The sequence below is a fragment of the Acanthopagrus latus genome, chromosome 15, assembly GCF_904848185.1.
Source record: "Acanthopagrus latus isolate v.2019 chromosome 15, fAcaLat1.1, whole genome shotgun sequence".
In the NCBI taxonomy this organism is placed as follows: domain Eukaryota; kingdom Metazoa; phylum Chordata; class Actinopteri; order Spariformes; family Sparidae; genus Acanthopagrus; species Acanthopagrus latus.
Window position 1 is genome coordinate 15,046,501 of NC_051053.1, and position 13,725 is coordinate 15,060,225.

The 13,725-nt window shown below is 41.7% G+C and overlaps 1 protein-coding gene across 2 annotated transcripts in view; it reads right to left on the bottom strand.

Moving 5' to 3' along the window:
* Window positions 1-13,725, bottom strand: part of LOC119033993 (adhesion G protein-coupled receptor A3) — a 169,288-nt gene that overhangs the window by 131,871 nt on the left and 23,692 nt on the right. Inside the window, exons 3-6 of one of the 2 annotated variants that reach the window (XM_037124670.1) lie at window positions 7,871-7,942; window positions 5,981-6,052; window positions 5,507-5,578; window positions 5,086-5,249 (exon numbers count right to left, since the gene is read on the bottom strand). In XM_037124670.1, the coding sequence (XP_036980565.1) occupies window positions 5,086-5,249; window positions 5,507-5,578; window positions 5,981-6,052; window positions 7,871-7,942 (380 nt within the window). Of the gene's footprint in view, window positions 1-4,280; window positions 4,339-5,085; window positions 5,250-5,506; window positions 5,579-5,980; window positions 6,053-7,870; window positions 7,943-13,725 lie in introns of those variants that run through there. The other variant, XM_037124671.1, reaches the window with a different exon arrangement.

Below are 13,725 nucleotides of genomic sequence, written 5' to 3' on the forward strand. Positions count from 1 at the left end.
GAATAAAATTAGCAGACATTCTCATTCTCACACGGACGCTCGTATGTCTGGTTCTATCGTCACTTTTCTCAAAGCAACTAATTTTAAAAGAGGTGTGCGACTGAACTTCAAAGACCCATATGACAGAATATGTTGAGTGATATTTCATGATCCTTTCAGTCATTAAATTATTAGAGGCATGCCGCAGGCTAAAAGACATGGGCTTGCACGTGAAAATTAATTTAATGACATGATGCCCAGAAAACGCAATTGCACTGCTGTGTCATCATTCAGTAAATGCTGTTATAGAAAAGTAGAGGCTAGTCCTGCAGTGCACAACAGGGCATGTTAGCTCTGGACTGTGCAGTGGCTCTCATCCCAGCAGTGCTGAAGAACCAGAAGGGTGAAGCTAGATGAGTCCAACAGACGCCTGCCCTGACCTCCACACAGGAAGCACCTGATCCTGGCAGGAAGCTACACACACTCCTTCGTTCCCCCTCATTTGCAGGCAGTACCCGACCTGTATCAGCACAGGGACAAGGGGCTCATTGCTGGAATGTGTGGTGCAGACATCTGCTAGCCATCAGCTGGAGCTGCCGGAGAAAGAAACAGATGCATCTTCTATGACATGTCTCAGTAAAAACAATAGGGGAAAATCTCAGTGGGGAAACATTAATATTTTAGATGGTGTGTGAGTGTGGAACGGGGATATTTTCATCCCATCCCATCATTTTTCGTGATAACAAGAAGCTAGCATCAGGTGCTGAGCAATATGTCCATCCACACACCCTTAACAAGGTCCCAACTGGTGTTGTCATGGCTGCACGATGTCTTACAAAGTCAAGCCATATGAAAATAACAACCATCAAGCAACATCAAAGAATATGGTTGTTAGAGCGCCACACTGCATCCAATTGAAAATTGCTTGTTGCCAAGCAAATGAATAAGGTATTGTAAGATGGAGTTGTGCCGCTGAGAGGAGGATGGATCCAAGCATGGCGAGAGCGGGGAGCCCAGAACGTTATCATTGTAATCCCATAATGGATGCTTCAGGGCTGGAAAGGAGCGCTCCACGTCCTGCCACTGGATACCACTCATGGCTCTTTGTCTGTGCACTGTGCAGAATTACCCTGTAATTGCTTTGGATTGTTCTGTGCAAATGAAAAACACATACAATTAGGATTACATAGAATAACTCCAGACGTCTCAGGATGGCGCTGTCTGTGTATACAAAAACACCAACCATGGGGGGAGAACATGTACACGGTGCAGGCCAGGACACATTTATCCTCATTAGTTGTCGGAAAACTGTGTCACATCATGCATAAAGTGCATCTTCATATAAGGGTGTCCTCACTTCACACACACACAGAAACACACATAGCCATACCCTTCGACTAACCAGTGATTTTCTCATTCCAGAGCAATATCCCCTGCGTGATCCAGATGTAAGGAGAAGAGGAGGATGATTCTATCACATATGAGATACAATTCCCCTGTGGACCGCAGCACGGAGCACTGAGATAGTGCAACGGAGGGGAGATGGGGAGGGAGGCAGGGGGAGACTGCCTGTCTGTAACCAGTCTTTCAGAAAAAAAGAAAGTAAAGACTCTTGGATTTCTCTTCAATGTAGCTAACAGCTTCCAGTCAGTAAAGAGGCCATTTTGTTCTGTTTAAAAACCCTGTCTGATGCACACACTGCTGCTAATGGAAATTATACTTCAACAGTGTCTGTCTCATCTGTATGTCCATCTTTTAGTCTTTCTTTCTTTCTTTCTTTCTTTCTTCTTTCTCACAGTTACCCACAACTATAATAATAGAGAAGGTTTTGCTGAGCACACCTATGGCCAGACCAGCTTACACAAGTTTTTCTTGTGATAGCTGCAAGTAAAATGATGAGGTGGAATGAAAAATATAAAGTGAGACACCTAACATCAGATTTAAACGTTGTCTAGCTTGTTTGCCAGTTTCACTGATTGTGATATCATTTTGGAGTCTACACAGTGTTTAGTAAAATATCACTTAGGTGCATTTACAAACTTAATCTTAAATTATGAAGCACTGTGTGAAGTTTGTGTCAGTGTAAGCTTTATACATTATTCACTAATCATACATCCAACGTTTAATAATGATGACTGACATATTACCAATTGATGATGGTCTGCAGTACATGTGGGAGCGCAGCGCTATAAGTATCCACGGTCGAGCATTATAACAGCTGCTGTTGGTGTGACTTTCCTTATGAAGTGCAATCTATTAAATTGCATTCTGCTTCCTATTGTCTGGTCTCAAAGCAAGTGTTTAAGTTTCTGCATCTATTTATGGATATTTGTTGGAGTGGAAAATGAAGCTCTTTCGCCACAACGGTCCGATTTATTAACCAGAATCAAGTCTAAAGACCTTAAAAATCTGATGAAAAAAATCTGTGCACTTTTTTCTTTCACTGTGGGTACGAACAGATTCAGTCACGAATCACAACAGTTTGATGCATCTGGCCCCTGATCTGTTTCACCACCTGCATTTCAAACCTGGCAACGGCCAATATTAAATCAAATAAATTGCCCAGTATCACAGTCACATTGCCTCAGTGGACTTCACTGGCTATACAGTGAACATCTACATTTATAATAAAAAACTGCCCAGTTCAACAATAGTCTTAATCAAAATGTATAGCTGTCATTCATCCAAAATGAATGTTTCATGCATCGATATCTCATTAATAACAACATTTTTACTAATTTTGGGCCACAGAATAAGGAAAATGACAGCTTTAGAGTTTTCCCCAATTTAGCAGTTTGAGAAGTCGCTGTTGGGTAGATTTCATAGAAATTAACCAGCCAACACGGTATGTGTAAGCAGCCTCTCAGTAGAGTTCATACCTCCGCCAAGCCCCAACGATGCCCTGTTGTACTTACTCATGAACACCAGCCACAGACACCAGACAACAACATCACAATCCATGCATTATTCTATGAGAAACTGACCAAAAGGTGAAAAAAACAACCTTTCTTTTCCATCCCTTTTTGTCAGTTTGCAATCTATACCCATTCTCCATCCACATTTTGTGAGAATCCGCTCAGCAGTTTTTATGTCATCCAGCAGACAAACCAACCAACAGATCCATGTGCTTAACTATATATCTTAAAATGTTTAAGTCTCAACTGAGTTTGATCTTCAAATAAACAGTTTTCACATATCTCTGCAATGCAAATCAACCGCCAGCTGTCTACCAAGAAGTCATTGTTTGCAAATCACAGTGACTCGGTCTATTGAGCTGTTCAATTGATCTAGCAGAAATTCTGTATTTTTTGCTTTTGTAAGCACAAAACCAAAATATCATAATGTCAGTTTTCAGTATCGTGCACCATGGCTGTTTGGAGGATAGGAAACATTCTGACAGGAATGTGAGAGGCAGAGACGAGCATCGGCCATTCCTTTTCCCAGCACACATCTGTTCAGCTGATCCAAGGATTTCAACTGGCAACTTCGGAAACACAGTTCTGGCTTTAAAGCCTACTGCAGCCCCTAACACAGGTGGTACATAATAGGGCAAAGATTGTATTATGAGGCAATTTTTGCCTGGAGCTTCTCTCGCTGGAAATTTTGTACTAAATTATCGCCTGATATTAGGCTCGTCAAACAGTTCACAGCTGGAGAGATAACAGCAGAGAGGGAAACCTATTATCAGAATAGATCCACTTAATCGTGTTCTCATTGTGCTACCCACTTGAAAATACAATGTTAGTGAAATGTAACTGTTTCTTGCTGATGAGAAGTCTCAGGAGGCATTTTGAAAGTGCAAAGATATGCCTTATCTTGTAGAGATCCTTTAGTCAGAACTCAGCAAAATATCCATCTTAAGCAACCGTTCATTCTTGCCTCGAGGCCTGAAACATTTGCTCCAAAAAGCAGACGTCTCCTCGGAAATGGCAATTAAAGGTTTGATGATTTTAAATGCTCCTCACTTGGACACAAATTCAAGGGATGCACTGATATTCATGCATTTAGACATTCAAGGAGTTTTTTTATTTAAAGACAGATTCTTAAACTATGGGCAAACTAAGTCACGCATGTGGTATTTCAAAATTTCTCATAAGTTAACAGAACCACACAGCCCCGGTGTTGTTCTCTTGGAGAAAAGAATCAATTTCACTTCCTCTTTCTCTCTTCAAAAGTAGTTTTAGGAATTTAATCCCTCCAGGAGTTGTATTTTTGAAACCTATTTATCTTCAACAATTAAGGAAATTTCAAGCGCCTCTCTTGTGAATGTGTTTCTTAAAAGAGTTTTAAGCATTTCCTACCTGACTGTTTGGAAGACAGTAGAGCTCAGAGCTCAGAGCCCTGCTGGTTTTCACTCTGGCCTTCTTCTCAAGGACTGATTTACACCTGGGATGCCAGGTGCAGGCAATTAATGAACTAATTAACAACAGTGCTAATTATGGATAGAATTATTTGGGGACTAGGATATCACGCTTTATGCTACAAATTCAGTTTGTTGCAGCAAAAGATAAAATAATATGACTGAAACACGTCCAGTTGCCAAGGATATAGCACAGAATTACCATGACCTGGACGACTGAGGGTCTTCATCACCATGCAACTAAAATTTTTGTAAGTGAGAACAGGAAGAAAAAAAACAAAAGACAAAAACACCACATAACATTGGTGGTAGTAAATGTTAATGTCTGTGAGCTACATGCTACAAGTTTCTACACATATTAAACATCAATGGGTAAAAAAGGCTAACCTGACAGCTACTGTTGGCTAATGTGCAAGCTAGAGTAGCAATTTAGCAACAAAATATCCCATGTGGGATGATTATTTGTCTTCATATTGTGTATTATTAATATGCGAGCTACTTGCTACAAGTATCAGCATATATTAAACATTAGCCAAGACTGCTATTGTTGTTTTGCCAATGTGCAAGCTAGTGCTAGCTATCTCAGTGAGAAGCTAGCAAAACATTTACCTACAACAATATTAATCTATAACGTGAATTGATTGATTTTTTAAATTTTTTTGTAACTTGAACATTTTACTCCCTATTGCTTAGCCTACATTCACATCAGTTCATGAGCTAATATAAATCACCCAATCTCTGCTCACCACATCTGAGCTGCTGTTCGCGCAGGTTGCGAAACTCCAGTCCGTGGAGGTGGGTGGGGAACACGCACACCGTGTCATTGCCAATCCTCACGGCGTTGCTGCGAGCCCAGAGGAGCAGCCACTTGAGCTGACAGTCACAGAACAGAGTCTCAGTGCTGAAGTGCCTGGTGGGGAAAAAAACAGCAAGCAGTTAAATCCTGTGTGCTTGTGGTTGTGTTTCTGGATCTAAGTGACCACTCTGAACTTCATGCGTCCAATATGAGTTTGTCACAGCAGACATTTTGACACGTCATAACATGACAGATGCTGTCAATAAAATGAACAATGATTTAATTTGCTTAAACGAGCCACTTCAAGGTCATTGTGCATGCTGACTCACTGTGGATGTGTGTGTGTGTGTGGGTGTGTGTCTTTGCCTTACAGCACTCTGAGAGCCACCAGGTGTGTAAAGAGTCCTATGGTCAGAGTGGAGAAGATGTTCCCGGACAAATTCCTGTTTGTGAAAAAAGAAAAGAGGACAGGTCAGTGCTCACATGAACCTAATCAATAAACAATCATGTATTTTGATACACATTGATTAAAGGGTCACATGAAAAGATCCACTGGTCTGATGCTGCACTCCTATAACAGTGTTGGACTCACTTATTATAGTCCATGGATTCTTCCTTTTCAGAGCCTACATTACCCAAAATGCAACTTAGCTACCAAGTGACATCAATTTATTCGATTACATGCAGCTTCCTCTGGAGCCACGAATGGCTTTATAGTGTTTTGGGGGGTTTTTTGGGGTTTTTTTTCAGTTTCCCTTTAATCTGTATCAAACACCATATCCTGTAGAGTACAAATTAACTATAAAGCAGTGCAATGCATGTTTTCAATTAAGGGGGTTACTCACAATTTTGAGAGCCTGCCCAGATCAAGGAACATTTCCGGGGAGAGACAGCCAATCCTGTTGTTGGACAGGTCTCTATAAGGACAAAAAGGGGAAAAACAAAAGGGGTCCCTTCAGGTCCTCAGGTCTGTGTTAGTATCTGTTTCCATGCATGCTTGCCTTATTTACACATGGACAGCTTAAACAGCAGTGAAATCATGTGTTCGTAACATGTTCATTCATCAATCCAAAGATCTGGAATATATGTCCTGACCTTCCGTAACCTTTTACTCTCAACATAACCATTGCTGGCACACACTACACATACACACACACATGCAAATGCAACGGGCTTCCGTATGTGAGTGGCTGTGCGCTGTCGCGTCCATGGCTCTGTGCCCTCGCACTCTGTAATTAAAGAGCTGCTTTGCTGGAGCAGCTGTGGGAAAATAAGCAGAGCACTCGAGTAATCACCAGTTGGGGAGCACTTAAATTAGCACTCTGCTGCTCCCCGAGCTTGGCGCACACGCGCCCCGAATCAGCACGGCTAACTCACCGCTTGCATCCCTGCCAGCCCAGATCCCACTAACTATCAGGCAGCAATCATGTCACTCACTCTGGAGCCTATATGTAGAAAGCCAGGATGAGAGTAATCGTCGAGAAAATTACTCAAGTAGAAGAAACCAAAAACAGAAGAAAACCTAGAACTTTACTTTTTTCCATGGCCAAAATCATTACTTTGTCTTTTCACATTGCAAACAACTTGGAATGTCAAGTTTTATGGAACCTTGAAAGTCCACGTTTGTTATAAAACAATTAAGGATTAAAGAAGCACTGTAAACCTGCCTTTTGAACGAAGAGAAAGAAAAAAGAGAATAGGTCCAATGTATCATACTGTCCTTGCAACAAATGTAAAACTCTACACAGGAAAGGTAAAAGACACATGACACAATTTTTTAACCTTTGACCTCTATTGACCTTTAAAACATGTGATTTGAACTATGCTAAATTAGAAACTCCACTAAATATGATCAGATTTTTAGAACCACATTAAAGTTTGTATTAAAGTTGCATTTTCAGTTTCTGTATTACATGTGTATTATCATTGAACTTCTCTCAGGTTTTTGAATATGTTATGTCTGTCAGCAAAAGGCTGTTTGAAGGTCGGCTAAAGAGACCTGAACAGCTGCTGAAGTAAACAGACCACAAACATTCTTGTGTATAATCAATCTCTCCTAAAATCAGTCAATTTTGTTTTCCACATTAAAAAAAAAAAGTGTTAAACAACACTGCAAAACCTCCAGTCAGCTATTCCTGGTCCTTGTGGCTGTGGCAGCAATTAGCTCTAGTGGTAGTGCAAGCTCATCTAACCCTTATGGTCTCATGACCTTCGCCTTGCAGGTTGCAGCAGTCCAGTCCTTCGTTGGCTTGCATTGGTTAACCACGGCTACATTTTGCTGTGTAACTGGCTGTCGAATCATTTACGTCTTCAAAGCCACTGACTCAAGATTGTTGGGAAATGCGAGGAAATTTAAAGTGCCTTCAGCAAAGGTTACATAAACTCCTTTGACACTGGACAAAAATCTAACAGGGGGTGAAAGACAAATGCTCTCCCTTTCCTTAACACCTCCTGCTGATGTGCCCCCAAGTTTTTCTCTTACAGACCGTGGTCACACCTTGCAGATGCCACTAGTGAATGTGTAGATATTAATGTGAAGCTTAAAAAGGGCACTTAGCATCGCCTCAGAAAAAGACTCAAATACTTTCAGCACTTTTGTCTCAGATGAACATTTTAGTTCTCTCCTCCATTTATTTATTTATTTTTTTTGACACTCCCACCCGTTGTCTCTAAAACCAGAGAACTTGTCCCTGTATCCCCTGGAGAAGGCTATTACTAGGCTTCATCATACTTACAGTCTCCTCAGAGCCAGCAAACCACGGAAGGCCCCGGGCGCCACTGTACTTATTAAATTATTCTTCAGGTCCCTGGAGAAGAGAGAGACAGAGAAAGAGTCAGAGCACATTTACATCAGTGCTCTATCTATCTATCTATCTATCTATCTATCTATCTATCTATCTATCTATCTAGGCATTGACAATCTTGCAGACTGTACAAACCACCACCTTCAAAGAAAACGTGATTAATTCAAAACATACATGAGACTCACGCAGACTCAGGAGAATTTGAGTCTTGCTTCGTCCAATCACATCCAGATCAACACATCCAAAAATGATGCCACTCCATGCCATTTTTCAACCAATTCCTAATTAAAACGCAGCTGTTTTCATATTTTTTTCTAATTGAGATATACCTGGGTGGTTCATTCATAAGTTAACTTGCACCTGTTAGCCGGGCTGCAAATTCCCTGCAGGCTTTGGACTCACACCACATCCAGCCAACAGGCAAAAACACACATGTTGTGGTTTTGGCCAGGCGCTCCTTGTCCATCCCCACCCTCACCGCCCACTCCAAAACCTCTGACGCTACTAAAAATGGATCTCAGAAAAACCTCCTCTCTGGTTTTCTCCCCGGGCCAAAGAAAACTTCCTGAAATTGTGTCCCTGGTTTCCTTTAACTTTGGACTGTATGTCCAGTCGGTGTGATGAGAATGAGAAGAAGGGCAGTGCCTTTTTTTTCTCCAAATGTGAGCAACAATGTAGCTCAATTTGGTGCGAAACTTCTTTTTTATAACAGTCACGCAGGGCAGAGGAGGGCCAGCCAGGAGAAACAAAACAAGACCAGTGGGACTGTGAAAGTCAAGAGTGTCCCGATGTGAAAATAAAAAGTCATGCTAGAAATCTCTTTATTTGACACTTGCGACAGTTCGGTAGCAAAACACTCCATTTTACCTAATCGAAGCTCATCATACCATATTTAGTACACAATGAAAGATTTACAGGAGCCAAACTGTCTCTAGAGATAGGAAGAATAATCCACTGCTGGATGTTCTTTATGAAAAGCTTCAACAGTGGTTGGGTTACAGTTACTGGTGCTAATTTGTTGGATCTAAAGCATTAGTTACACATACAGAAGACAGGCCGTCATTAGCGGCAGAAAAATTACTCTCATCTGGGGTTAATGATCTGTATCCTGTGTTAACTGTTCAGCCCATGGTTAAAACACACTCCGTCTGCACCATTAGGACTCCCAAAGAGACCTTCAACAAGGTTGAGTGGAGAGATGCTTGTGTTCATTTTCCACTTTTATCATTCTAAAAAAAAAGTGTGACATGCCTTTTTTCTTCAGGTGATGGATGAATGAATCCATGCACTTGGTATGACCTCAACACCTGAACACACCTCTTTACTTCTGCTGACTTTACACAATCAGAATTCCTAATGAGACCTGCTGTAGACAGGGCTGGTCATTCACACAGCCAAGGTGTAGTGCGCCTTAGGAAGAGCACTGAACTCGCCTTCCTGACAGGCGAACCTCCTGGTCCGGTCAGGTCGCCCGACGGCCAGCTCTAATCTCCGCTCTGATCCGAAAGTTGCCTTTGATCATGTACGATGTGCTGCAAAAGAGCGGGTGGAGGGTGCAGGTCAAAAGGTCACCCGTCACGCTCGCAGCACCCTCCTTTTATCCTGAACTGTTTCTCAGCTCATGGCCCTGCCGTCTCTGAATTTGCTGAATATCCAGAACTTTACACGTTACACGAGTGACTGCCTTACCCAGGGGCAGAGGTCACTGCAGACAGAAAAAATAAAAAAGGAATGCTATAGTCAATATGTTGTATATGATGATATCAATCATTTTCAAATGATTTTTAATTCAATTTTGAAATATTAAAAACAGGATATTTCAAATTGAGGTTTTGAATTGTTGGATGAGCTTGGGATTCATGCATGTACATCTGAGTACACTCTGAATACTTTCATACACTGCTGTCATCTTGTTATCCAAAGCGGTTTACCTCAAGTGTCACCTGTAGCCTTGTGTGTTTTACTGGCTCCCTGTCTCGGCTCATTTTTAAAGCCACATAAAACAAACCATGACATCGCGGGCTCCGCAATGACCTTTTATAGTCATCAGACCTGAGCCAATAAGTATCTCCAAATAAACATCATAAATTATGATTGTGCATTATAAAAATTCAGATGTTCCAGACGGGTGGGGTACGCCACATAATGCAACAGACTGGGTGCCAAAAAGTTCCAACAATCACAGGAAACTATCTGAAAGTTGATTTAGCATCCTTCTCTGCATCCTTTTTCCGTGATGGACTGCCTGACATAATCTGTAACGTCCTCATCTGGTATTCTAAACAGGATAAAACAAACTGTAATAATTATTTACAGTGCATACATCAAATTGTGACATTTGTATTGGAATCCAGCTCTGATGTGCACCAGAGGCCTCAAACCGTCACTGTGTTGTGGGATATTTACTGTTGTTTTACGTGGAGCCCCAACAGAATTTTAAAAAATAAAGCTTCCTAAAGTACTCTCAGTGATTTTTGACTATTCAACTAACCCATATTCAACACGTTGCATTTAGAAATGAGCAGCATACACACAAACATTATCTGAGTCCACACATAAACCAGCTTTGCATCAATTCGGATTTATTTCAATCTGTCCTGTTGCCAAGGAGTCCAATCCAAGTGCATATTGAAACTACTTTTAGAGAATACCCCATAAAAAAAGAGGATTTAAGAGAAGAAAAGAAGTTGTCAAACTGGAGTTAAGCCAAGGCAATATTTCACTGTGGTGTTTTGTGTGAGTGAAAGTGTAAAATATCCTGTGTCCTAATTGTCTCATGGAGTAAGCCGTCTTCCTTTCTGTCTGCCGCCACAACGTGAAAGGTATGGACCACGTGACCAACACAACAGGCATCTACTGCCTACTGCTACTTCTATTTTGGCCTAGTGGCTAAATAGGTGGCTAGCGTTACATTGTTACTGCTGATTTGTGCTGTTGTATTCCCACTGCTTGATGGCATACAATGCCTAGCCTATGAAGCACCGCTAACCTCAGCGGCAGGTAATGAAGCAGTCTTTTATATTTGATGACTTGGTTGATAATGTGAGTTTCTGAGCGATTAGTGAGCGTTCATGCTTTTCTATCCACATCAGATACAGTTAAAAGGCAGTGGAGTAATACCAAGACTGCCACAGTAAGCAATCAAAACAGCGGAAGATACTGGAAATGTCCGATCGTAACGCAAACACCATCAACCTCAACTGATAACGTATGAGGGTTTCAATGTAACTGAGGGGCAAGGGGTTCATTTTGTAACCGGAAATGGGATTGGGCCTTCAAAAGTGCACATTTTACTTTGCTTCATTATTGACAAAATGGATATATTTGCAATCCACTGGTGATCCTCTTAAAAAGGACCATTATGGCCCAACTGTGGAGCGAGTCACCAGTTGGGAAATGCTGACTTGTTACAACAAGAAACTTCACCTGTCAACATTTTATAATTATAGAGCCCTGTTCAAAATCACATTTGCATTTGCATAAATTCTCAGATAAAATCCAGCTCTTGAATACAGGCCACAAAAATAAAAAATACTGCTTTGTATAATCATGATGCTTGCATATGCATAAGACAAACCTTGCACTGTAAATTCAGCATAATTTACATTTCCACATCATTAATTCCACAACAGGGCAACGACCTACTCACCACGAATCTGTTGGTCTATTTTATCAGAAATATGCTACCCTTCTCCATCTGATTATTTAAAATGATACTGTGTGCACACACTTCCTGTGTGGAGGTTTACACTATAAAGCCTTCCAGCAAAGGCGGGAAATCAGACTTCCGCATACATAAGAAACAAAAACAGAACAGGGGAAACAAAATCGAAGTTCCTGGCTCTGACAAAAGAAGATCTCTCTCTTCAGTTGAGGTAAAATAAAAACGCCTGACCACCATTTGACAATTTATGGTAGACATACACACACACAAATACAAACAAATGATAGGTACCTTTGGGGAGACTTGCTCCACATATCCACTGTAGATACAGCTGGAACAGCTCAAATGAGATGAATGTTTAAACAATAACCATTTTCTACTCCCCCGGCCCGGCATGTTTGAAGAGCAGGAGCAGCCGTCAGTATAAACTCCAACATTTGTGGTTAATGTTTGAAAAGCTACTGAAGTGCTTCCCAATTAATTTAAACTGCTCTGTATATCTTAGCCTGCTCGATTTCTCCCGAGCCATGTGACCCCGAGGACATCTGCCTGCTCACTATGTGACACTAATGGGCAGATTCCTCCCTGAATCTCGATGATTACCACATCACACGGCCACACTGATAGGGAGGTGTGCGTGCGTGCATACGCACGTGCACACCTACGCACACACACACACACACACACAGACACACACGTTCACAGAGTATATTGCATGCACTAGCACAGACCAGACCACACACATGCTCCAGGCACAGCCTCCAGACAGAGCTCTGCTTTCTCTATGAACAGTATTTAATCATGCAGACTCTCATTAAACAGATCACAATGTTGATGTTATTATCAAAATACCATCAGATCCGCAAAAGGTCAAACTCTACATGAAGTACAGAGGCAAATAAAAGTGCTGCGGCCACTTGGGCACTCATCCAAATGGAAAGTGATGCAGCATGATGTATTTCCATTGTGTGCACACTTAATGAAATGAGACGATGACACACATTCATTAGTATAACTTGCATCATTTTTCTCACTGGCATGTTGCTGTCTGGAGCCAGAGTGTGTGTATGTAAAGGCATCTTGTTTGTTTCCAGTAAACAAGAAGAATCCCGTATGTATCAGAGGGCTAATAATCAGGTCAGAGCAGCGAGGACACACACACAAACACATTCATTATGAAGATAATCAGTCGTTGCAGCCTGAGTGGAGATACAGACGCAGTAGACAGTGTATTAGCCAAAGTGAGGTGTTTGTCACCTGCAGACCAGCCCAGTCACCAGTGTAAAATCTTGGCATTTTATGTTTCTGCAAATCAAACCACGGATAGGTACATACTCTGTGTTGGGCTGACAGACAATGCCACTGTCCATCGCCGGTGGCTGACAGTGGTCGCCCTCACTGCACCTTCATCACAACGTGATTTGAAGGGCCCCCCCACGGCGGAGTCCAAAGGTAGTGTGTCTCGTCAGAGTTGCTATTAGCCAGGAGTTGTTTGCACTTGTTTGCAACATGTGGGAGAGAAGATTAAGAAGTCTGTTGAGGCACAGTGTATTCGCACTTCTTCTCTGTGTCCCGTTTTACCCATTATTTTCTTATTAAACCTGGCTAGCTCACTAAATTTGTTTCAAGCTAAGTAACAGACATGCAGTGCAGAGACAAAGACCATTTTAAACGCCACATGGGGATAAATGTGGGTGTTGACCGGAGACCATCTTCTCAGCTGGGTGAGACAGTTGGAGGTTTCTGTCAGGCTGTCAGTGGGACAAAAGTGTGCAATTGAAAATCAAATTGAATCGTGAACTTAAAATCAAAAGTCTAATTATTTATGGATTTTTAATCAAGCCCCCCCTAATGTCACGTTCACATTACAGCTGCATGTCTTGCCAAGAGCTGGAGGGACTGTTGGTGGCCAAACCAGAGACCTCTGTTAGAGATGGTGCTTCAACATTTTTAAGCATCAGACCACTTTGAAAGAGCCACTAGGACATTTTCCCTCCATGCTGGTGGAAACACAACAGGATATTTTTGATGAGCCATCGGGACAATTTCAAGCTGTGCTAGTGGCGACAGAACACTTACTTCCCCTTTTTTGTAACCTTACCAGAGCATGAGCACTGTTGTC